General features: G+C 40.6%; 1 protein-coding gene and 2 long non-coding RNA genes across 5 annotated transcripts in view; 1 reads left to right on the top strand and 2 right to left on the bottom strand.

Moving 5' to 3' along the window:
• Nucleotides 1–602: 602 nt before the first annotated feature.
• Nucleotides 603–25,157, bottom strand: part of LOC138949373 (zinc finger protein 665-like) — a 29,784-nt gene continuing 5,229 nt past the window's right edge. Inside the window, exons 1-3 of one of the 3 annotated variants that reach the window (XR_011450259.1) lie at nt 9,201–9,257; nt 3,693–3,895; nt 603–3,060 (exon numbers count right to left, since the gene is read on the bottom strand). Coding sequence is in view for 1 of the 3 variants with exons in the window: in XM_070321189.1 (XP_070177290.1) it covers nt 14,663–16,659 (1,997 nt within the window). In the remaining 2 variants the exon portion in view is untranslated. Of the gene's footprint in view, nt 3,061–3,692; nt 3,896–9,200; nt 9,258–13,450; nt 16,660–25,157 lie in introns of those variants that run through there. The other 2 variants (XR_011450258.1, XM_070321189.1) reach the window with 2 other exon arrangements.
• On the top strand, nt 22,493–23,493 carry LOC138949374 (uncharacterized). Its single transcript, XR_011450260.1, has 2 exons — nt 22,493–22,790; nt 23,171–23,493. It is a non-coding gene; the product is annotated as an uncharacterized lncRNA (long non-coding RNA).
• Nucleotides 23,480–25,150, bottom strand: LOC138949375 (uncharacterized). The gene is made up of 2 exons (XR_011450261.1): nt 24,665–25,150; nt 23,480–24,256 (listed from the first exon to the last, which is right to left on the bottom strand). It is a non-coding gene; the product is annotated as an uncharacterized lncRNA (long non-coding RNA).

Below are 25,157 nucleotides of genomic sequence, written 5' to 3'. Positions count from 1 at the left end.
GAAGAAGAGGAGAAAAGTGTACATGGGGTAATTTTAAAGTAAATTAAATTTATAGGGTTACCACAGCATATTATTTTAACCTGAAATTAAAAGTCAGAAATAAATGTAATATAATTTTAATAAGCAGAAGGGAGCTTATTTTCCAGAAGGGGAGGGATGTCGTATCCATGACTTTGTACTAGATTAGTCTAATAAGACGATTTGATAGTTTAGCCTATAAAGACGCTTGGATGACGTCAGCGATTGATGTAGTGCGGCAAGGCGGCAGTTGTACCCTGATACGGAATAAACGGCAGACATGAAACCGAACGGTCTTGTCTTTGATATACGTATGTGAATCTGTGGATGACCAACAAGGCGTATATTACACTGATCTCTATTTCTGTGCTGACTCCGCATGTGTAAAATGCGAGCTTAATTGTGGCGATATTCAATTTTACATAAACCAATCAAAGGGAATTCAGAAAAAGAGGAAGAAAGAAAATGAAGCAAAAAGCCTAAAAAAAGCACCTTGTGCGTATGTATCTGAAAAAATGTTTCAAGTCAGGATGGCAATCAAACAGAGACACAACCAGACAACCTGAAAATTAATTGAACAAGAGTCAAGTTTCAAATGTGTATTTAATCCAATAAAACAATAATAAAAACATACATCGAGTCTTTGGTCGAATTTCTTAGTCTTTACCTAACTTTCCCTGTCTACCCAATCTCCTGCCCCGATTCTATGCCATCCTAATTGACAAAGTAGTAAATAAAGAGTTTTGAATGTCAACCATTTTGTTGTATCGGTTTGAACTTCCTGGACGTGGCCTCCACAGACAATGTGAAGTCGCAATAAGGAATTCTTGTAGCTGAAGTGCGGCCGCATTTGATAGGTAAAGGGAGAGAAACTCAATAGAGGAAAGCGAATGTGATCAGAGCAGGCTGGTTGAAAGACAGGCTGATTGTCACCTCATCCGCACACCTCTACTGGAGGCCTAACATCATAAAAAAGTGAAAAACCGGAAAGTCCAGGGTCCACGGCGGCAGGGGCTGAAACTTTTCTTTATTTTGTTTATCTTGTAGAGGCAAAGAACAGCCTCTCCTGGTACAAAATGCATGTTAATAAATTATAAAATACACATTTTGCCTCCATCAACCATCCCCCCCCCAAAAAAAAAATTCATTCAAGAAGCCGGATTTTCCCGTTTTAAAAGTTTTCAAAAACCGGATTTCCGACGAGAACCGGAACGGTTTTAGCCCTGCCACTGGCAAGAGATAGCCCTGCAGGTTGGAGGGTCAAGAGGAAAAGGCCAAGACCATGAACGTTATGTTTTGCCGACAAGTAAGTTTTAGTGTTCGATGTTGTGGCAGTTTCTTGTCTTGTCATGATAGCTATCTTCGTGACTTGTCTCTGTCTCTCGGTCTGTCAGTCTGTGTGCGTCACTATCTTTGCACCCATGGTAATAAGGGAGTTGATCGAGAACTGGACGTATTTTAGTACATGAGTTCATTGAATGTCGGTTAATCACACTAAAGCTTTTTTGTTTTTTCTTTCAGTTTTATAAATTAACTTGTGTTGCATCATACTCCCTGACTATATAAACCTAAAACCAAATTATGTGCATACATGCTATTTCTCTCCTGTATGTGTCAACATGTGTCTCTTCAAATCACCAGACCGCAAGAACCTGGCATCACATGCTGTGCACACATGCTTTTTCTCTCCTGTATGTGTCAACATGTGTCTCTTCAACCCATCAGCCTCTATAAACCTAGCATCACATGCTGTGCAAACATGCTTTTTCTCTCCTGTATGTGTCAACGTGTGTCTCTTCAAGAGAAACAAACGTGAGAACCTAGCATCACACTCAGCACAGGTAAACTGCTTTATTCCTGTGTGTATTGCCATGTGTTGCTTCACACTCCCAGCCTGTGTGAACCTAGCACCACATTCTTTGCACTCATGCTTTTTCTCTCCTGTATGTATCAACATATGTTTCTTCAAATCACTAGAACGTAAAAACCTGGCACTACACTCAGCACAGGTAAACTGCTTTATCCCTGTGTGTATTAACATGTGTTGCTTCAATTCACTAGGCTGTTTAAACCTTGCACCACACTCTCTGCATGCATGCTTTTTCTCTCCTGTATGTGTCAACATGTGTATCTTCACACTCCCAGCATGTGTAAACCTAGCACTACATTCTGTGCACACATGCTTTTTCTCTCCTGTATGTGTTAACATGTGTATCTTCACACCCCAAGCCCGTGTGAACCTAGCACCACATTCTGGACATGCATGCTTTTTCTCTTCTGTATGTGTTAACATGTGTCGCTTCAAATGACCTAATCTTACAAACCTGGCACCACACTTTGGGCATACATGCTTTCTCTCTTTTGTGTGTGACAACATGTGCTGCTTCAAATCACAAGACCGTTTGAACCTAGCATCACACTTTGAACATGCATACTTTTTCACACTCGTATGCATGTTACACTCTGCACATGCAAACTGTTCCTTTCCTGTATGAGGTCGCAACATGTTTTTCTTTACTCCCTGTGCTTGTTCTTCTGTGTGTTTTGACATGTGTTGTTCCAAAGGTCCTATAAACATTGTCTCACACTGGATACATCCACATGGTTTCTCACCAGTGCATGTGATTTCAACCTGCTGTTCTTTGTCACCTAAACACAGGGATGTGGCCTCTGACATCGGAACTGAAACGGTTTCGCATGTTTTGCCTGTATCTACTTTACATACGTTTTGTTTTTTTGGTGTCTGTATCTCTTGTTTCAGCCAGGTATAACTGTGAGTGTTGACTGCAGTCTGTGTCTCTGGTGTCTGTATCTCTTGTTTCAGACAGGTATAACTGGCAGTGTTGACTGCAGTCTGTGTTCCTGGTGCCTGTATCTCTTGTTTCAGCCAAATATCACTGTGATCATTGACTACAATCTGTGTGTCTGGTATTTGTATCTCTTGTTTCAGCAAGGTATCACTGTGAGTGTTGAATGCAGCTTGTCCATTCAATGTCTGCATGGTAGCAGTGTTCACTGTGGCAACAACCTCCCTGACTGGCACTGAAAAAGGAAAACAATGCACATCCATAAAAGGGATGCTATGAATTACGATCCATTCCTATAGTGTTAACCATCAGCATGCTTGTTTGTTTGTTTGTTTGCTTAACGCCCAGCCGACCACGAAGGGCCATATCAGGGCGGTGCTGCTTTGACATATAACGTGCGCCACACACAAGACAGAAGTCGCAGCACAGGCTTCATGTCTCACCCAGTCACATTATTCTGACACCGGACCAACCAGTCCTAGCACTAACCCCATAATGCCAGACGCCAGGCGGAGCAGCCACTAGATTGCCAATTTTAAAGTCTGAGGTATGACCCGGCCGGGGTTCATCAGCATGCTTCCCAAGTGTCTGTCTCTATATCTCTGAAACTATTGAGAGTTTTCTTGAGACTTCAATGTGTAATCCTCAATTATCACAGAACCTTTCCGGGATTATCTTTGGAAACAAACAAATACATGATGACATAACTTGAACTACAAACTCCAGATAATGTGGTACGGGGAAAACCCATTCGGAATTTCACAAGAAATGTAACTGTGTGTTTATCCTTATTCAGACTATGTGGCATGTACACTCGTGGGGGAGAAAGGGGAGGGGGAGGGGTCTAGTTTGTATCATTAGCCTTACCGTTTGGCTGATGTTCAGTCAATTGCCAATAATGCGGTGTCTCAGGTTCAGCAACATCAATCTCTATCTTGACGTCAGACAGAATTGCCGTGTCTCCTTCCTCCATGCTGCAGTGAGAAGTTTCTGCAGGTGGTCCTGACTCAGTGACTGTTGACTGCTGGAGGCTTGATCAAGTTGATGGTCCCCCACTGTTCAACGCGTTACTGTAACAAAAAAATTGAGTCAAGACTTAAAACAAAATCAGGGTAAAGGGCGTTCAGTGGTGCCAAGAATTGACAACTAATGTGCAGGCTGTGCAGATTGTTTTTATGGATTAATTTCAAAAATTAGTACAATTACAGTCACAAGTGAAAATTATCTGCAAAATTCATTCCTTATCCTACAAAAATACTGGCGCTCCAGGATGCAGTTAAGGATGTTGATTATTGATGAGTCTCCTTGGCGGTCACAGTGGTAAGACGTCGGCCTCCTAATCGGGAGGTCGTGAGTTCGAATCCCGGTCGCTGCCGCCTGGTGGGTTAAGAGTGGAGATTTTTCTGATCTCCCATGTCAACTTATGTGCAGACCTGCTAGTGGCTTAACCCCCTTCGTGTGTACACGCAAGCACAAGACCAAGTGCGCACAGAAAAGATCCTGTAATCAATGTCAGAGTTCAGTGGGTTATAGAAACACGAAAATACCCAGCATGCCTCCCCCGAAATCGGCATATGGCTGCCTGAACGGCGGGGTAAAAACGGTCTTTCTTTCTTTATTTGGTGTTTAACGTCGTTTTCTGGATCTGGATCTGGATAACCCGCCTGGGTTGGTGGTTGTGGCGGGTGCGCCACAGGAGCCGACGACGACTATCAACGTGACGTTTTTTGGGTGTGCGCATCTAAAAGAGTCTTAAAAGTTCACTGTACACAAGGTGGATGTAGTGTACAACTCCAGCTGGTCTTCTTGCTGCTGTACTTGTATTGAAGTAGCCATACATATCCCCTGCCGTACATATCATCCTGGTTGTATTGAAGTAGCCATACATATCCCCTGCCGTTGATAACCATGAAGGTTATATCGCGACGAATAAAAACGGTCATACACGTACAAATCCACTCATGCTAAAAACACGAGTGAACGTGAGTCTAAGCCCATGAACGAAGAAGAAGAAGAAGAAGAAGAAGAAGAAGAAGAAGGTAAGTCTCCAAATCGAGAGATGGTTTATTCTATGTTTGTTTGTTTGTTTGCTTAACGCCCAACCGACCACGAAGGGCCATATCAGGGCGGTGCTGCTTTGACATATAACGTGCGCCACACACAAGACAGAAGTCGCAGCACAGGCTTCATGTCTCACCCAGTCACATTATTCTGACACCGGACCAACCAGTCCTAGCACTAACCCCATAATGCCAGACGCCAGGCGGAGCAGCCACTAGATTGCCAATTTTAAAGTCTTAGGTATGACCCGGCCGGGCCACGGTTCGAACCCACGACCTCCCGATCACGGGGCGGACGCCTTACCACTAGGCCAACCGTGCGGGTCTTTATTCTATGTAAAAGCCTGGGAAGATCTGATTACATATAGTGAGCATATTTTTTTGGAAGATGGACTTTGTCTGTATAAGCCTGTATAATTATATCATATATATATGATACATAACGTCAAAGGATATTTAAACATCGTGCGAGCTAATTATAGAACACCCTGATGAAGGCCACGAGGCCGAAATATTGGTGAAAACGTGAAGGCTTGTTTTGGTTATTTTTTAATATAGATGGCTCCCTTGTTTAGAATACCTGGTGGCAATGCCACTGATAGTTTATGACAGCACGAGAGGCATTGTAAAGCGCAAAAGACAACAAAACCGACCTATATTTAAAAATGTAAAAAGAACCCAGATAACAGTTAACACTAAATCGGAGGCCTGGAATAAAAGGGGAAGCATGTTGTGCAATTCAAGTAGTCTTTATGAAGAGAAGGAAGTTGGGACTCAAGTAAATGCAAATTAAAGTAGGTATACTTTAGACAAACTTTTTTTTCTTCCTATCTACACGTTTAAATGTTTGTACAATTGAACATGCCCTGGAGACCACCTGTCCATAAAGACTGCCTGACCATAAGGCCAAAAAAAAAAATAGGTCTGTTTACGGTAACATAGGCCCAAAAAATAGGGTCGGTAGGTCGGGATTGTTTTTATTTTTTTTTTTTTTTTTTTTTCCCAAAAACCATATTTTTACGTTATTTTGCCAAAAAAACCGAGATTTTTTTTTTTTTTCCCCAAATGCCAAAAAAAAGTCTAGGGTCGCGCGAAAAAACTAGGGTCGGTCGGGTTACCGTAAACAGACCTTTTTTTTTTTTGGCCTAAAGACTACACCAAACTAAGGATCCCTGACGGCTTTTACTTTATAAATCAACTGTCCATAAAGACCATACATCTGCCTGTCAAGACCAAAGATCACTCCATTTCAGTCTCAAGTCACGGTTTCAACCTGTTATGGAAAACCACACGAGAGATCTTTTCCAACTTTGGTAACTAACCCACTTTACAAATGCAGATCTATCGTATCCATCTCTCCCAGTGACATTGTTGTGCAGATGAACACGAGGTCAAGTATGAGCCATGGCAATTTTACTGTCTGACCTGATCTCATTAGAACTTTGACAATCCCTCCACCCTGAAACATACATTTTTATTCTTTCACTAACTATGTATTCTTGTAATGTTTTCAGTAGTTAGTAGATTAGTCCCTCTTTAAGATGAGGGCCAGATGAAACAAGTCGCGTAAGGCGAAATTACTACATTTAGTCAAGCTGTGGAACTCACAGAATGAAATTGAACGTAGTCCGCCGCTACTGCAAAAGGCAGTGAAAGTGACGAGCCTGTTTGGCGCGGTAGCTGTTGTGCTGTGCTTCATAGCACGCTTTACTGTACCTCTCTTCGTTTTAACTTTCTGAGCGTATTTTTAATCCAAACATATCCTATCTATATGTTTTTGGAATCAGGAACCGACAAGGAATAAGATAAAAGTGTTTTTAAATTGATTTTGAAAATTTAATTTTGATCATAATTTTTATATTTTTAATTTTCAGAGCTTGTTTTTAATCCAAATATAACATATTTATATGTTTTTGGAATCAGAAAATGATGAAGAATAAGATGAACGTAAATTTGGATCGTTTTATAAAAACAATATTTTTTTACAATTTTCAGATTTTCAATGACCAAAGTCATTAATTAATTTTTAAGCCACCAAGCTGAAATGCAATACCAAAGTCCGGCCTTCGTCGAAGATTGCTTGGCCAAAATTTCAATCAATTTGATTGAAAAATGAGGGTGTGACAGTGCCGCCTCAACTTTCACAAAAAGCCGGATATGACGTCATCAAAGACATTTATCGAAAAAAAGAAAAAAAATGTCCGGCGATATCATACCCAGGAACTCTCATGTCAAATTTCATAAAGATCGGTCCAGTAGTTTACTCTGAATCGCTCTACACACACACACGCACACACACACATACATACACCACGACCCTCGTCTCGATTCCCCCTCTATGTTAAAACATTTAGTCAAAACTTGACTAAATGTAAAAAAAAGTATACTTAATTATATCCTTATTCTGTCACCCTCATAAAATAAAATAAATTGTCATTGTCAAAGAAAACATCCTTGCAACACATTTCTCTCCTGTGAGACGTAAGACCCCAGGCTAGCCTGCGACAAAAAACTGGCAATATTCTCTTTGAAAATGATAAGGGACTGGTCGCCCTGACCCCTCCCTCGCATAGCTGCATGAACAAGAAAGCAGTGGAACAACAACTGTGACTAAGTGGGTGGTAGACTATAACTTAAGGGGAGGAGAGGGGAGTTTATGTGATAAAATATAAACAAAGCCGGCTGCCGTCCTACGGTTGTGACCGGTGAAAATTGCAGGAGTGCATTTTTGTTGCAATCTCAGCTCTATCAACGAAATGCTTTGGAGACAAGAAGAGTAGAGAAAAGTAAAAGAAAGGAAAGTTACGGGGTGGGGGGGGGGGGTATTAAGTCAACAAATTCATTTTAATAAAAACTGACAAGTCGCGTAAGGCGAAATTACTACATTTAGTCAAGCTGTGGAACTCACAGAATGAAACTGAATGCACTGCATTTTTTCACAATGACCGTAGTCCGCCGCTCGTGCAAAAGGCAGTGAAATTAACGAGCCTGTTTAGTGCGGTAGTCTGGTTGCGCTGTGCTGCATAGCACGCTTTTTACATTTAGTCAAGTTTTGACTAAATGTTTTAACATAGAGGGGGAATCGAGACGAGGGTCGTGGTGTATGTGTGTGTGTGTGTGTGTGTGTGTGTGTGTGTGTGTGTGTGTGTGTGTGTCTGTCTGTCTGTCTGTCTGTCAGTGCGTGTGTGTGTGTAGAGCGATTCAGACCAAACGACTGAACCGATCTTTATGAAATTTTACATGAGAGTTCCTGGGAATGATATCCCCGGATGTTTTTTTTCTTTTTTTCGATAAATACCTTTGATGACGTCATATCCGGCTTTTTGTGAAAGTTGAGGCACCCTCATTTTTCAATCAAATTGATTGAAATTTTGGCCAAGCAATCTTCGACGAAGGCCGGACTTTGGTATTGCATTTCAGCTTGGTGGTTTAAAAATTGATTAATGACTTTGGTCATTAAAAATCTGAAAATTGTAAAAAAAAAACATTTTTATAAAACGATCCAAATTTACGTGCATCTTATTCTTCATCATTTTCTGATTCCAAAAACATATAAATATGTTATATTTGGATTAAAAACAAGCTCTGAAAATTAAAAATATAAAAATTATGATCAAAATTAAATTTGCGAAATCAATTTAAAAACACTTTCATCTTATTCCTGGTCGGTTCCTGATTCCAAAAACATATAGATATGATATGTTTGGATTAAAAACACGCTCAGAAAGTTAAAACGAAGAGAGGTACAGAAAAGCGTGCTATCCTTCTCAGCGCAACTAAATGTTGTATCAGAAATAAGAAAATTCGTCTTTAGATCGTATTTTGTTACATAATTGTTAGAAATCATGACTTATATTTGCATCTTTTAACGTTCATGGCTTTATTTTCGTGTTTGTGCGAGGATTTACGAAAGGGCAGAAGCACTAATCACATGACGTCATCAATACTTGTGCTTTCGAGTAACAAGAGTTACCTCCCTTGCATTGAAATTGTATCGATTTCGTCGAAAATCCGGCTCTCAACACAAATATAAGGGTGCATATAGCATGATTCAGGCTTACTATTCACAGGCATGTCCAATACTTCACTTTGAAGATAGATGTAGTTAGTCTAGATGGGGTTTTCAGGGGTTTTCGGAGACAAGTAGTACCCCTCTCCGCTTGTTCACAGCGAAGAACGTTTACAGCACGCTTTACCTTGTGAACGTTCTTGTGACGGTGCAGATTATCCTCTACGTTTTTCTTCGACTTGACTTTAGTCGGTTATTAATTATAACTCCGGCCTGACCACTCTCTGAATAAAAAGAAGAACATACCATGTTGTCGGTGCTCTAAGCGTATCAACAATCAACCAGACTGCTTTCCCCTGTAACACTAACAGGAACGTCTTTTCGCCTAAAACTGAGGACTAATACAGAACGGACACCAAACACATAATTTAACGTCTGGGTATGAGATTATTATGTCCACTTCGATGCACACACACACATACACACAAACACACACAACTGATGCACAGGCTGTGACACACATGGTACACACACAAATAATGAAAAAATATATGTATATGTGCTTGCTTTCATTTTTAGCATATTTTCTGCGCCGAACAGCATAAAACTATAATATTTTGGAATCAGCACATGATAAGGAGTGGAGGTATGATATTTAACGGGTTTCTCCATTTTTAGCCCATTTTCCAATCCAACCGTGACAACAGTATAATATATTTTCGGATACAGCAGGCAACTTGATTCAGAATACAATAATGTCACCTCAAGTTGTGATTGAAATATCGAATTTTTCAGACTGAATCGAAAAAAACCAGCTAATTTTGCGTGAATTTTTCATAAGCGAATCAGTGTAAGGTACCAAGCTGAAATGCAATCCCATAGTCCGGACCAAGTCAAAGATCATGTAACGAACATTGTAAACAACTTGAATTGATGAAAAAAAAACCAGTAGCAGTGAGAGTGCGACCTCAACCGTCTTTTGCAAACGGTCAAATATGACGTCATCTAATAGCCCAATCTAAAATCGGCGACATTTTGCTAACCAAAGTCTTTTAAAAATGTCTCTACCAAGTTTCATCACAACCTATCTAGTAGTTTTCGAGAAAAGCTTTTCACAGACAGACAGACATACACTGACACACACACACACACACACACACACAGGCACACATACGTACCTAACTTGACTGAAGGTAAAACGAGACAGAGAGTTGAGTGTGTGTTTATTTTATGTTATTCTGCTATGTTAAAAAGCACAGTCCTAAAGTACAAACAGTTCTCCTTATCCTCTAAAGTCTTGCATGACTGTAATAGTATCCCTCTGAACTCAAAGCAAAAAGCAACTACCTCACAGCTTCCTGTGAAAAGTGGCTATACTGATTTATGTGCAATGTCACACACACACTGACGCACACGCACACACACACACACACACACACACACACACACGTACACTAACTGAAACAATGGTTGGTCGGTGTCTTATTGCTCCTACCAAATGTTGGAGTGCATCTAAAGATATGTTTTGCCAATCACATCCATAATTAGTGGATTTAGACAGAAACTGTAGCTGTATGCGATTCAAGTGTTTCTGATGAACATAACGGCGGGGGATCTTACCCTAGTGTTGCGCCGGGTGGGGTGTAGTAGGCAAATCGACCAAGCTGCGGGATATCTTACCCTATCAAATTTCACTGTTGATCTTTATAACCATCGTGAGTCTAAACTAAGCTAAGCTGAAACTTGAAAATGGAAAGCAATATCCACAAGTAGTTAGACTTTGACTGACAAGCAAGAAGATTTAAGCCCTTCTGCCGGTTGACCGTGCTATGTGTTATTTTATCATTTTTAACGTCGAGTACAGTACTTCTGGCCTGTCTTGATGAAATTTCTTATTTATGTAGTACACTATGGTAAGAAAACTGGCTGATCCAATGCACACAAAAAGTAACGGTCAGTATGATATAAACTTCAATACAAGAAAGTCTGGTTATCTCAGTACTATTTTAAGGCATTAATTAGGAGACACCTACCATGTGGTTGGTCTTGCGGGGGAAATAATCGTCAGTGTAACGCCTGCGGTGGACTGTGACAACTGACTAGGTGTTCCACGATCCAGGGCGTGAGAATTGAAAACGCCATCCTAACTCCTTCAGTTAAGAAAACAACGATTGATTTATTCATTGGTTCCGTTCCATTGTGGAAAACACAAATTTCACTTTTTTTCAACACTGACGCGACCCGGACCGCTGAAGCTCGCATTTTTCATAATCCACTAACTTCGACCATTATTTTTAATATTCACCGGGGTTTTGTATACAAATCACACCAAATTTCAACCTTACTTTCAGTCTTTTGTTTGCCGTGTATCGTCTCTGCTTTTCTCACCGTCACTATAATGTGTGTCTGTGTAGTTATGTAGGGGTGTCTGTCCCACCCCATCTTCCGTGATCCAATCTCTCTCCCTCACTTCTCTCCTCATATGTGTGTGTGTGTGTGTGTGTGAGAGAGAGAGCTAGATAGGGTGTGGGCAAGTGTGTGTGTGAGCGAGTGGCTAGAGAGGGTGTGGGTATGTGGGTATGTATGTGTGTGTGTGTGTGTGTGTGTGTGTGTGTGTGTGTGTGTGTATGACCTTTTCTGTCATATGATTGTAAATATATCAAATAACCTGAAAGGGAAGTAATCGCTCTTTATGCATACGACATGTGTAATAGAGTAAGCAGAGTTGTACACGGAACCTTTTCCGTCCTCGCACCTGAGAGAATAACAAGCATTGAAATGAACAAGAGACTTTCATCCGCAATCAGTGTCATGATTGGTTTTGCAATCAACACCTCTTCAGAAAGATCTGCCCAAAGATGCATCTCAGCGGCCTACTTGTTAATGACGGGTAGTACCCTTGGCGGATGATGACTTTATTCAGTTATTCTGCAGAAAAACAGAAATGCTGGAGAAAAACCGTTCTTTTCTGCAGCATTTCTGCATAATGTCATCTTTCGCGAGAGCAACGTTTTTTTCTGCAGTAAAACAGTTTTACTGCAGTAAAATTGAAATCAAGAATGCTGCAGTAAAACAGAGATGTTGTTTTACTGCAGAAAAACTGTTTACACTTTTTCTTCAGCATTTTGGCATTATTCAGTTATTCTGCAGAAAAACAGAAATGCTGGAGAAAAACTGTCTTTTCTGCAGCATTTCTGCATAATGTCATCTTTCGCCGAAGCAACGGGTTTTTCTGGAGCAAAACATTTTACTGCAGTAAAATTGAAATCAAGAATGCTGCAGTAAAACGGTGCTGTTGTTTTACTGCAGAAAACCTGTTTACACTTTTTCTGCAGCATTTTGTACTGGCTCTTGGTGGATTATGACATTATTCAGTTATTCTGGAGAAAAACCGAAATGCTGGAGAAAAACTGTCTTTTCTGCAGCATTTCTGCATAATGTCATCTTTCGCGAGAGCAACGTTTTTTTTTCTGCAGTAAAACAGTTTTACTGCAGTAAAATTGAAATCAAGAATGCTGCAGTAAAACGGTGATGTTGTTTTACTGCAGAATAGTCTGTCACAGTTTTTCTGGAGAAAAACGAACGACCTTGTAAAGTAGCGTTTGTATTCGTCGCCCCCTAGGATAGTATAATAGTTTGTAACTATTGGTAATTCTGGATGAGTCCATCTCTCGACAGAGGGCGGCTCGCGTGCTCCAACATTATAATGAGCCAGTACAAAATTCTGCAGAAAAATGCAGTAAAACTGTTTTACTGCAGAAAAAAAACGTTGCTCTCGCGAAAGATGACATTATGCAGAAATGCTGCAGAAAAGAAAGTTTTTCTCCAGCATTTCGGTTTTTCTCCAGAATAACTAAATAATAACATAATCCGCCAAGATCCAGTACAAAATGCTGCAGAAAAAATAAAAACAGGTTTTCTGCAGTAAAACAACAGCACCGTTTTTCTTCAGCATTCTTGATTTCAATTTTACTGCAGTAAAATGTTTTGCTGCAGAAAAAAAACGCTGCTTCGGCGAAAGATGACATTATGCAGAAATGCTGCAGAAAAGACAGTTTTTCTCCAGCATTTTGGTTTTTCTGCAGAATAACTGAATAATGTCATAATCCGCCAAGCATAGGGTAGCCTCGATCCAGAGAAAAGGGCATGGAGAGTCTGTAAAAATGCGCTGCCGCATGGCGGTACGTCCTGTTTTTTGCTTCTGGACGAGAACGTGGCTCCTCCATTGTAGGCGAGAGTTCCACACTTTTGATTATTTGACAGCGAGAACAGCGAGAAAGAGAGAGAGAGAGAGAGAGAGAGAGAGAGAGAGAGAGAGAGAGAGAGAGAGACAGAGAGAGAGAGAGACAGAGAGAGAGACACACACACAGAGAGACAGAGGGAATTGACAGAGAGAGAGAGAGAGAGAGAGAGAGAGAGAGAGAGAGAGAGGACTGACAGAGAGAGAGAGAGAGACTGACAGAGAGACTGAGATAGAGAGAGAGACTCGGAGAGAGAGAGAGGAAGAGAGAGAGAGAGAGAGAGAGAGAGAGAGAGAGAGAGAGAGAGACTGACAGAGAACAAGCAATGCACACACATGTACACCGGTACACGACAGAAACACAACCTGAACATCAATACACACATCGACATCAGTGCCTCAACTCATGTTGTTTGCAGCCATTTATTACTGTCAAGTGTATGGCGCCTAAGGCACCCACAGTCGTCGAATCGCAAAGTTCTTTGACTTTTTGAAAGGTTAAAGGTACAGTCAGCTTAATCAGTTTCTGTTCACAGACACTGTCAGGCTTTACACTCGGTAAAATCACCATTTCGTTTAAACACCGCTTTTCAAAGAATTTATTTTTGCGTAGCCAGCCGGATTGTTCAGTACCACAATCGGACGCCTAGTTTTGGCGCTAGAACTTACTTGTAAAATCTTAGTACTGTAATAAATTGACAGCTAGTTACACAAACATTCTTAAATCATAAAAGAATTCTCTTTTCATCGAGACAAGATCAGTACAATTCGCTAGGAACGCTGAAGAAGAAGAAAGTAGGAACGGTGAAGTACATTTCGAGGTTTTGAAAGTTCGAAAAAATGTAGCCCGGAAGCGTGCCACGCAAGGTCGTGTTTTTTGTAGCAGACGAATTTTCTGCATAGCGTTTGCTTGTTTGAACCAACCGACGCCGATAAGTTCTTGTGACTCGCAGCCGTTTGTTGCGTTTTATATAAGGAGGGACATAATAACGTGCTATTGCAGATACAGCAAGTCGCATTGAAATCACAAACTGACGACTAAATCAGTTGTGAGAATAAAAAGTGGATCACACGGGTTCACGATGGCTCAGGAGTTTGTTTGTTTGTTTGTTTGTTTGCTTAACGCCCAGCCGACCACGAAGGGCCATATCAGGGCGGTGCTGCTTTGACATATAACGTGCGCCACACACAAGACAGAAGTCGCAGCACAGGTTTCAATGTCTCACCCAGTCACATTATTCTGACACCGGACCAACCAGTCCTAGCACTAACCCCATAATGCCAGACGCCAGGCGGAGCAGCCACTAGATTGCCAATTTTAAAGTCTTAGGTATGACCCGGCTGGGGTTCGAACCTACGACCTCCCGATCACGGCGGGGCGGACGCCTTACCACGAGGCCAACCGTGCCGGTATGTGTAAACATGTGTCCCTACAAATCTCGAGACCGTATGAACCTGGCATCACACTCTTGTCCTGGAGAACTTTTGGTTTTTGAAATCACCAAACTGTGAGAACTTGGCAACGCACTCAGCACATGCCTGCTTTTGTTTCTCCTGTGTGTGTTAACATATGTTTCTTCAAATCACCAGACCGCATAAACTTGGAATCACACTCTGGGCATGCATGCTTCCTCTCTCTTGTATGTGTAACCATATGGTTTTTCAAATACTCAGAACGCTTGAACTTTAAATCACACGTTGGGCATGCATGCTTCCTCTCTACTGTATGTATTAACATATGTTGCTTCATACCACGAGACCGCAAGAATTTTTTACCACACTCTGGGCATGCATGCTTTTTCTCTCGTGTATGCGTAATCATGTGACTCTTCAATTCATTAGACCGCGCGAAACTGAAATCACATTCTGGGCATGCATGCTTGTTCTCTCTTGTATGTATAACCATATGTTTCTTCAAATCACCAGGAAAAAAAAACTTCCAACTACACCCTGGGCATGCATGCTTCCTCTCGCTTGTATGTGTAAACATATGTTTCTTCAAATCACCAGACCGCATAAATTTGGAATCACACTCGGGGCATGCATGCTTCCCCTCTCCTGTATGTTTTAACATATGTTGCTTCAAACCACCAAGCCGCAAGAATTTTAAACCACACTCTGGACATGCGTGCTTATTCTCTTGTGTATGTGTAACCATGTGACTCTTCAAACCACTAGAATGGATGAAACTGGCATCACACTCTGTGCACACATGCTTTTTCTCTCCTGTATGTGTTGATATGTGTTTCTTCAAAGAATCAGACCGCGAGAATCTGGCACCACACTCTGGACATAAATGCTTTCTCTCTCCTGTATGTGTAGCCATGTGTGACTTCAAATTACATAACCAGAAGAACTTTGAACAACACTCTGGGCATGCATACTTTTTCTCTCCTGAATGTCTCACCATGTGTTTTTTCAAATAACTAGACTGGAGAAACTTAGCACCACACTCTCTGCAGACGTGTTTTTTCTCTCCTCCATTATGTGTCAATGTGTGTTGCTTCAAATAACTAGACCGAGAGAACCTGGCACCACACTCTGTGCAGACGTGCTTTTTCTCTCCTGTATGTGTCAATGTGTGTTGTTTCAAATGATAAGAGTGGAGAAACTTGGCACCACACTCTGTGCAGACGTGCTTTTTCTCTCCTCCAGTATGTGTCAATGTGTGTTGCTTCAAATGATTAGACCGAGAGAACCTGGCACCACACTCTGTGCAGACATGTTTTTTTTCTCCTGTATGTATCAATGTGTGTTGCTTCAAATAACTAGACCGAGAGAACCTGGCACCACACTCTGTGCAGATGTGTTTTTTCTCTCCTGTATGTGTCAATGTGTGTTGCTTCAAATAACTAGACTGGAGAAACTTGGCACCACACTCTGTGCAGACGTGTTTTTTCTCTCCTGTATGTGTCAATGTGTGTTGCTTCAAACGACAAGGCTGAGAGAACCTGGCACCACACTCTGTGCAGACGTGCTTTTTCTCTCCTGTATGTGTCAATGTGTGTTGCTTCAAACGACAAGGCCGAGAGAATCTGGCACCACACTCTGTGCAGACGTGCTTTTTCTCTCCTGTATGTGTCAATGTGTGTTTCTTCAAATCATCAGACTGCAGGGACTTGAAACCACACTCTGTGTATGCATTCTTTATCTCTCCTGTGTGTGTCAATGTGAGTTGCTTCAAATGACAGAAACGTGTTTCTGGTGTCTGTATCCCTTGCTTCTGCAAGTTATCACAGTGAGTTTTGACAGCAGCCTGTGTCTTTGGTGTATGTATCTTTTGTTTCTGCAAGGTATCATTGTGAGATTTGACAGCAGTCTGTGTTTCTGGTGTCTGCATCTCTTGTTCCTGCAAGGTATCACTGTGAGTTTTGACTACACTGTCTACAGTCTGTGTTTCTGGTGTCTGTATTTCTTGTTTTAGCCAAGTATCACTGTGGCTGTTGGCTGCAGCTTGTCCATCCAATGTCTGTACTGTAGGCATTGCAGCTGTGTTCAATGTGGCAACCACCTCCCTAACTGGCACTGAAAAGAAATTGAAACACATCCATAACAGTCATGCAAATTATGATCTATTCTTATTCAGTAGTATTAAATGTATCTCTTGTTTATTGTTCAGGATTGGTAGCTATTTTATTGTTATGTGAAATCAATGTAGACGAGGAAGATAAAACACAGACCACACAAGTACATGTATTATATATATAAACTTGGCCCAAAAATTATTGCAACAACTTTCGCACGCTAACAAAAGCGGTAAAACGCAATCCATTTTAGTTCAACTTTATATGCTGGAAAAGGTAATTATGTCCACCGTTTATATCATTTGTCCGATCGGTGGTAATTTGTATAGGCATCCCGTTACAGCCTGTCAAACAAGGTCACCCCTAAAATCGACCTGACAAAAACCATAGCCCCGTGTTTTAAAATCTGCAAAAAATCAAAATGTGCACTAATCTAAAATTGACTAAAAGTAAACAAAATAAGACAACATGCACAGACTGACAACAACAAGAACATACAAGCCAGAGCACAGGTGTTTTTCTTGACAGAGCACGACTACAGTTAACCAGTCTCGCTGTCTGGTTTGTGAGGAGCTGATGACCCAGTTTGAACACTGGCTGAGATTTAAAAAAAAAAAAAAATCTGTGCACCACACCGGGCTGACATGTGTGGGGCGATCGAGGTCACTGGGCATGAACAGGATTCACAGACTTTTTTTTTCTTTTTTTTTCTCCCCCACGGACTCTGCTTATTCAGTTAACGCTCGTTTTCATATGTGGTAAGTGCACATTTTGATTTTTTGCAGATTTTAAAACACGGGGCAATGGTTTTTGTCAGGTCGATTTTAGGGGTGACCTTGTTTGACAGGCTGCAACAGGATGCCTATACAAATTACCACCGATCGGACAAATGATATGAACGGTAGACATAATTACCTTTTCCAGCATATAAAGTTGAACTAAAATGGATTGCGTTTTACCGCTTTTGTTAGCATGCGAAAGTTGTTGCAATAATGTTTTGGTCAAGTTTATATACAAGCCAAAAATAATAATAATAATAATAACGGGCATTTATAAAGCGCCTTATCAGAAGTTCAAAGCGCGTGACAACAATACATGTATACAAAAATCATACAATCACTGTCAGATTCAAACAACACATCATGCACATCTCACATCCCCAGACTCTATACTAAGGAACTATCCGTAGTGTTGTTGGAACAAGTGAGTTTTCAAATTGGACTTAAAAGATGAAATGGATGGAGAGTGACGTAATTGAAACAGCAGTCAAAGTGAAGAGTTGCTGCAGTAGGCCACTGAAGTGAATTCTAATATTAATTAAAATCTCTAATTACCAAAAGCTTTATAGACTCTCTAGATTCTATAATGAAATGTAAATATTGGATTCCATGAGAATCCCCATTTAAATTAATACCCATTTAAATTAATACACAATTCACTATCTAATCTTGAAACATAGGTAAGAAAAGTAATTCGAGATTTTAATAAAAATTGTCAGTCGGGTGACCTACAGCAGCAACACTTCACTTTGACTCTGTTGTTTTGGGCTTGCAGTTGTATGTTAATTGTGTGGTCTCTGTTTCATCTGCCTCATCTCCACTTCTTCTTCTGCGTTCATTGGCTGAAACTCCTATGTACACTCCTGTTTTATGTATGTAAATATGTTTTTCTATGTAAATAGAACCCTGCGCCTTGAGTCCGAGTCTGGAGATACGCGCGCGATATAAGACTTCATATAACATAACATGAATGGAGATTTACTTGAATGACTTTTTACCCCGCAATTTAAGCAGCTATATGCCACTTTCAGACAAAGCAAACTGGGTATTATGGTGTTTTTATAAACCATCAAACTCTGACATGGATTACAGGATCTTTTCCGTGCGCACTTGGTCTTGTGCTTGCGTGTACACATTAGGGGAATATGGCACTAGGGGGTCAGCACATAAGCATGGCTAACAGTGACACACAACAAAAGTGAAAAACATGAAATTACAGGGTCCACACTGGCACCCCTAGAAGCTGAGGCTTTTTCTTATTATATTGTACTTGTAGGGACAAAGAAAATAGTTTTACTTTAAGAAACCAAAACATTTTAGGTTCTAAAAGTTTTCAAAAACCGGATTTTTCGCCAGAACCGAAAAGGTGTTAGCCTTGCATAAGTTGACCCGGGAGATCGGAAAAACCTCCACCTTAACCTTCGCCGGCACTCGTGGGTCCGTGCGGACCCAGAAGGGTGTTTGATTGCAAATATCTCTTAAACGAGTTGGAATTTTTTAATGAGCTTTTAGAAATGCCTCAGACACCCAACAAGCTATCATCTCCTAAAAGCTCATTAAATTTCAGTGATAATTAATTAATTAATTAATGGTCAAATTTAGACTACACACGGAAGCATTCGTGGGGACGTGCGGACCCATACTTTTCAAAGAAGGAAAAGCGTGTATACCCTTCCGAGGCACTCGTGGGGCCGTGCAGACCCATACTTCTCAAAGAAGGAAAAGCGTGTATACCCTTCCGAGGCACTCGTGGGGCCGTGCAGACCCATACTTCTCAAAGAAGGAAAAGCGTGTATACCCTTCCGAGGCACTCGTGGGTCCGTGCGGACCCATACTTCTCAAAGAAGGAAAATTGTGCTAACCCTTCCGTGGCACTCGTGGGGCCATGCAGACCCATAATATTTTAATTGTTCCAAATACCGTGTATAATTAATTAATTATCACTGAAATTTAATGAGCTTTTAGGAGATGATAGCTTTTTAGGTGTCTGAGGCATTTCTAAAAGCTCATTAAAGAATTCCAACTCGTTTAGGAGATATTTGCAATCAAACACCCTTCTGGGTCCGCACGGACCTACGAGTGCGTCCGTGTGTAGTCGATAACGAGTGCCGGCGAAGGTTAACCCACCAGGCGCACGACCATCAGCTTTGAAGGCCCACGTCTTACCATCAAGCTATTGCGCCCCTCTCCTCGTCTCCACTAATTTCACATACGAAGTCGTGTGAGTGACAAAGAGGTCGATGGGAAACCTGCAACCTCATGTACAGGGTGGTCCAAAAAAATGTCCTATTTTCTTCTTGATCTCATTTTTGACTGCAAAGAGAGATTCAAAACATTTCTTCACCAAACAATAGCAGAATAATGGGAGATTATGTCTTGAAAATTTGGTAGACAAGAAATTCCTCCGAGGTAGGAAAAACACCCCCATTGGTCAAAGGGAAATAACCATTCTCACTGCCACCAACTGAGAAGGTTATTTCCCTTTGACCATTAATATGTCCCTGTATAAGTCCTTGTAGAATCTTAATCCACCAATAACTCCCTAACCGTGTGTTTGACTGGTCCCAATTTTTGTAAGGACCGTCTCAGGAATGTATAGAACCTGTTCACCAAGTTTGGTGACGATCGGTCCGTTCATTCTTGAGATCTATATGCGAACACAAACACACAAACACATCGACCGAAACCTATACACACCCCTATACCGGGGGTGTAAAAATGGTCTGTCCATAGCAGTTGATAATATAATGATATAACAATGATAATAACGACAGTTTATATAGCGAAAACCACAGTAAACTATGCTCTCCGCGCTTTACATATTAACTATGAATAAAACCTTACGGCAATAATCCCCAGACCCCGGCACCTCTGTAGGACGGCATCAGTGGGGAAATCAGGCGCATACCAGCTGACATTATTGGATGAGTCATGGACAATTTCAACGTTCGTCTTCGAGCAGTTCTTCTACGAAGAGGAGCCTGGATAGAGCATAATTTTATTATAAACTACTAAGGACAAAACAATTTCTACCAAATTTGCAAGACACAATTTCCCATCATAATCTGCTATAGTTTGGTGAAGACATTTTCTGAATCTCTCTTTGCAGTCAAAAATGAGATCAAAAAGAAAATAGGGCGTTTTGTTTTTACCACCCTGTATATTAATAAGAAGCACTTTGACCAATCCCTGTGTAGTGCCAGAGAATGTTCCATTACTCTTGGAGTTGGACCAATGACTGTGAAGCAGCAGAGCGTGGATGATTTCCCTTTACCCACGTTAAGTCACTCTGTTCTTCGTCTACCTGCAGACATCATTTTTGCTCTCGTCTGTACTCTTGTCTTATATCCGTCAGCGTGTTTTTTCTTCTTCTGCGTCCCCGTAACGTGTTTCTTTTTCTCTCTCTTCGTTTTTTTCTCTCCAATACATAAATTTACATTTCTATGTTTTGTTTACACACCAGTTGTCGTTATCAGCGTGGGTTTGATCCCAAAGTTCGGCGAGGGATTTATTTCCCAGAGTCAGCTGTGTGCAGACTCTTCTCGGTGGCCGAACACCCCCTTGTGCATGCATTCGCACCATAAAGAACCCACGTTTAAAGCGAAAGTCTCAGGGCTTGGAAACATGAATACACGCATGCAGGGGAACAAAACGGATAACCATTTAATGTATGGCAGCTCGCTTTCCCAAGTTAGAAGAGAAAGCTGCCCAAATGTCCATGAAGGTAACCTCACAGGACTAAATGAAATTTTATCCTTATCACTATCAGAAAGGTGTCATTTTGACAATGAAAGCGAGCAGCAAGGCACATTGCTTCAGCACAGCTTTGAGGATGTTGCATTTGTTGTTTTTCAGTCCAAGGTGTCTCAAGTTAGCCTTACCCAGGGACCTATATTAGAGGGATAGGAAACTCCCCCGCCTCACGCGAAATGCGTGCTTACCGCGATGCGCGAGACGCGTCAGCTGACTAGTGCCAGAGGTCACAGACTTTGCGCATGGGAATTTACCGTCCAGTTTATTTCTGTTTACTGCGTTTTCACTTGGAATTCAACATCTCTTGTTTAAGGTGAGTGTTTATATTTATCAGGAGTCCAAGTTTTTGTTTTCTTTTTGTCATTCAACTCATGAAAACCGACGTAAGTTAGCATCAAAGTTGGCAGTCTGTTACGCCGCCGGTCACGGCTTTGAGAAAAAATGGCGTTTTCATGCACCAACACGCGATGGTTCCATTTTCATGATGAAATCATTCATTGTGGATTTTTTAAAGATCGGCAGAGGGGCAAGCATTCACTAACTTTGTAAGTAATAAAACTAATTTTGAAATTTTGATTTACGCTAGTTGTTATTGTTGAAAGTAAAACTGAAAACGGTGTCCCGTGAAATTATTCAACAGGGCCAAAAAGTTTCAAAGTCCGATGTGCAAAAGTTGCATTTTGTGTCAAGAAAAATACATAAAAAGAAGCATTTGATTTTAAAGCTGCCCTGTGTGTGTTGTAATTTGTTTATGATAGTACATGTGTAATGCATGGCGGCGAACTTTTTAAACATGAAGTCCACGATTTATACTAAAAAGTCTCCTCAAGTCTCAGAATTAAAATGTTTTCAGCAGGGAAGCCTCGAAAATGCGTCTTTATTTGCTAATTTCCAAAAGTTTTGCAATCAATATCTTCAACAGAAAAATTCAGAAAATTTCAGAAAAAATGTAATGGTGTTAATGATTATGTTTTTGAAAGCAAGGTGCATCTATTTTTCCTTTTTTTTTCTTACTTTAATTAAATCATTGCATTAAAGTTGGGATATTTGGACATATTTTCAGATGATAACAGAATTTCAGTCCTAGTCTAAGAGCTATTGCTGCATGACTCTACCGACAATCAAAGAGTCAAATAAATCATAAAATATGTCATGTCATATATGAAAAGAAAGGGTTTTTCCTGCACAATCCATCTGTATATGTGTCATATCTGTTCTGCTGCTTATCTGACTTTAATTTCATATAATAATGATAATTTAACAGATTTACAGTTACCTTAAAATCAAAGCGTATACATTTTTTTTAAATTTTGTTAGTGGTGAGCTGTTAATTTTATACTTATAATAATAATTATTGTTTGCAAAGAGTGTTGCAACAAGGAATCAGAAACACATTTAATTGGTTATTTATGTAGGGGCATTTGTAATATGTTTATGTTGTTATTATTTTAATGATCTTCCAGATGGGGCGGAGGAAACGTGTTGGAATGCCTCGGAAAGGATCGAGATCCAAACAGGGTGCAGCATGCAGAAAGAATGCTGAAGAAAAGAATATGAAGACTGAGGAAGACAAGTTGTTGCAGTTTTGTACTCAGATCCAGTAAGTATTTTTCATAATTTTAATTTAAAATAATACACTATATTGTCAGCAGTTTTGAATGCATGTAGAAGGGATGACAGAATTTAGGTATGTCAAGTACTCTAGCCTGGATTTATGATGGGAAATGCAAAAAGGAGGGACTAACTACATATTTCTCCTGTTCCCAACTGTGAGACAGAGTTAAAAGCAAAGCCATACATAAAAACATAACACAATGACAACAGGGCCAAAGAAATGTTCACAAGGCAGAGCCTTTTTCAGTTTTTGCCTTGAAAGGACCTACTAGTCTTTCTATAAACACATTTCCAAGGCTACTTATGTACTTGTTGTTGGAAATATCAAGTTAGATTAAATGACTATATTTTCTTTTTATTTGTCAGGCTTGACGAGGGTGCTCCAGCAGAACCTTGGGAGTGGGGTGATTTTCTGATTGAGGACTGCCCTGGGCCGATGTGTGCGGAGCTAACTGTTGATCCCGATTCATCAGGAACGGAAGATTTTAAAGATTAACTTAGTTTAACTGATGACAGGTGTTGTGTTTAATAAAAATTACTCAGAAAATTTTTGATTCTTTGCTTTGTTCTTATTTATTGTGTATGCAACAAAACAAAAAAACACTAAAATAGGGAGAGGTGATAGAAAAGAAAGCACGCATCATCACCTTCATACCAAAACTTGATAACACTGTATGACAGGAAACTAATTTATTCACACACAAAAAACCAAAGAGCAGGCAGATGAATGCAGTCACAATGAATGAAGTATACGTCACTATGCATATGAGCACAGTTTAAAATTCACACAAGCATCAGAATATTTGCAGTACCAAAAAATGCACATGCCAATGGAAAAGAAAACCATTATTCTGCTTCTGAACTTTTCACAGAGTTTGACAGGACAACATAACCAGTTCAGTTCCCAAATATAAATGCTTGCACTCCACACATCAGTTCACCTGTACCCATACACTGAAAGTACTGAGGAAAGAGATCAGTATGGACTGCCAAATATGTCCAAAACATGCTAGCCATCTGAATACTGATTCAAGCTATGTCTACCAGATGCACATGCTGCATAAAGTGACTGAACATGAATACCTTCAGTCCTGAACCTAAGGAATATCATTCATAAGTTCATGGTACCTTGTTTACATCTGTGCACCCTGCATCTTTATTATTGACGCATGAGTGAAGCTTATAAAGTCTTAAATGTTTCATCATCTCATCCACATTGCCATCTCTTGAGACGATACTTGGCGCTATGGCAGTAAGAGATGATTTCTCTGAAGATATTAATATAGGCATCCTCTTCAATCCTTTTAATAGCGTTGATGAGCAGGTCTCTGAAGGTTGCATTGCTTAGGCGGGTGTTCCTCTCAGCGTCACAGCAGTCTCCCTCAACCAGTCCATCTAAAACTGCAACTGCATCAGACTGGGCGTCACCGTTGTCAATTCAATGCTCACTGGCTGAAACAGAGAATGACAACATACAACTTAATGAATGCTGTCAGGTAAATTTCAACATCAGGATACACAGCACAATTCATGTTTACTGCTCATCATGTAAAAACTAAAATGAACATGTTTTGTAAACTTGTATGCAGGTTCCCAAACAGATGTCTACTATAACAGAAATCCCCATTCACAAATTCCTACTTCACTGCTTTCAGGAGATGCATTAATCTGTTGGGCTTCAAGGTCCACTGATAACACGGTTTTACTGTGATTGGTATGTTGGTATTCCATGTTATACTATAATAACTTACATTTTTATTTCATTAGGTGTTTCAGTTAGACTAGATATATATTATTATGATAATAATTATGAAACACACATGCACACGCGCAGATATATATATATATATGGAGTCTTACCTTTCAAATGTGGCTTGTTGTGCTTCTTGGTGACATGTCTTCTGAAACCGCTGATAGAGGCATAACTATTAATTGTTGGTGCAATCGGGACACTTGAAATTCTTAGCAGACGAACGTTGACGCTTTGCACTTGCAGGAGACGGAAGAACCGTTTCGCTTGCGATTTTGTCACTTTCAGGTTCGGAACCGCTTTCACATCATCCTCCGTAAATTCTCCAAAAATGTACTCCAGTGGCAAGTCGTCCCACTTCAGAAAGTCCTCTTTTGTCGACATCCTTTATCCCACAACAAACGCTAAAATGTAAACAGGAAGCCGAACAGAATCGGTTAAGTTGTATCTCCGGCAGAGAAGAGCTCTGCAAGGGACGGTATTACACTGCCGCGGACCGCCGCGGACAGTTCGTGGCATACGCAGTTACCTTTACCTGCGGTAAGCGACCATCCTCGCAGGCGCAGTGAAGGAGTTTCCTATCTATCTAATATAGGTCTATGG

Source organism: Littorina saxatilis, linkage group LG15, assembly GCF_037325665.1.
Source record: "Littorina saxatilis isolate snail1 linkage group LG15, US_GU_Lsax_2.0, whole genome shotgun sequence".
Lineage (NCBI taxonomy): Eukaryota > Metazoa > Mollusca > Gastropoda > Littorinimorpha > Littorinidae > Littorina > Littorina saxatilis.
This window is presented reverse-complemented; position numbering and strand designations above follow the sequence as displayed.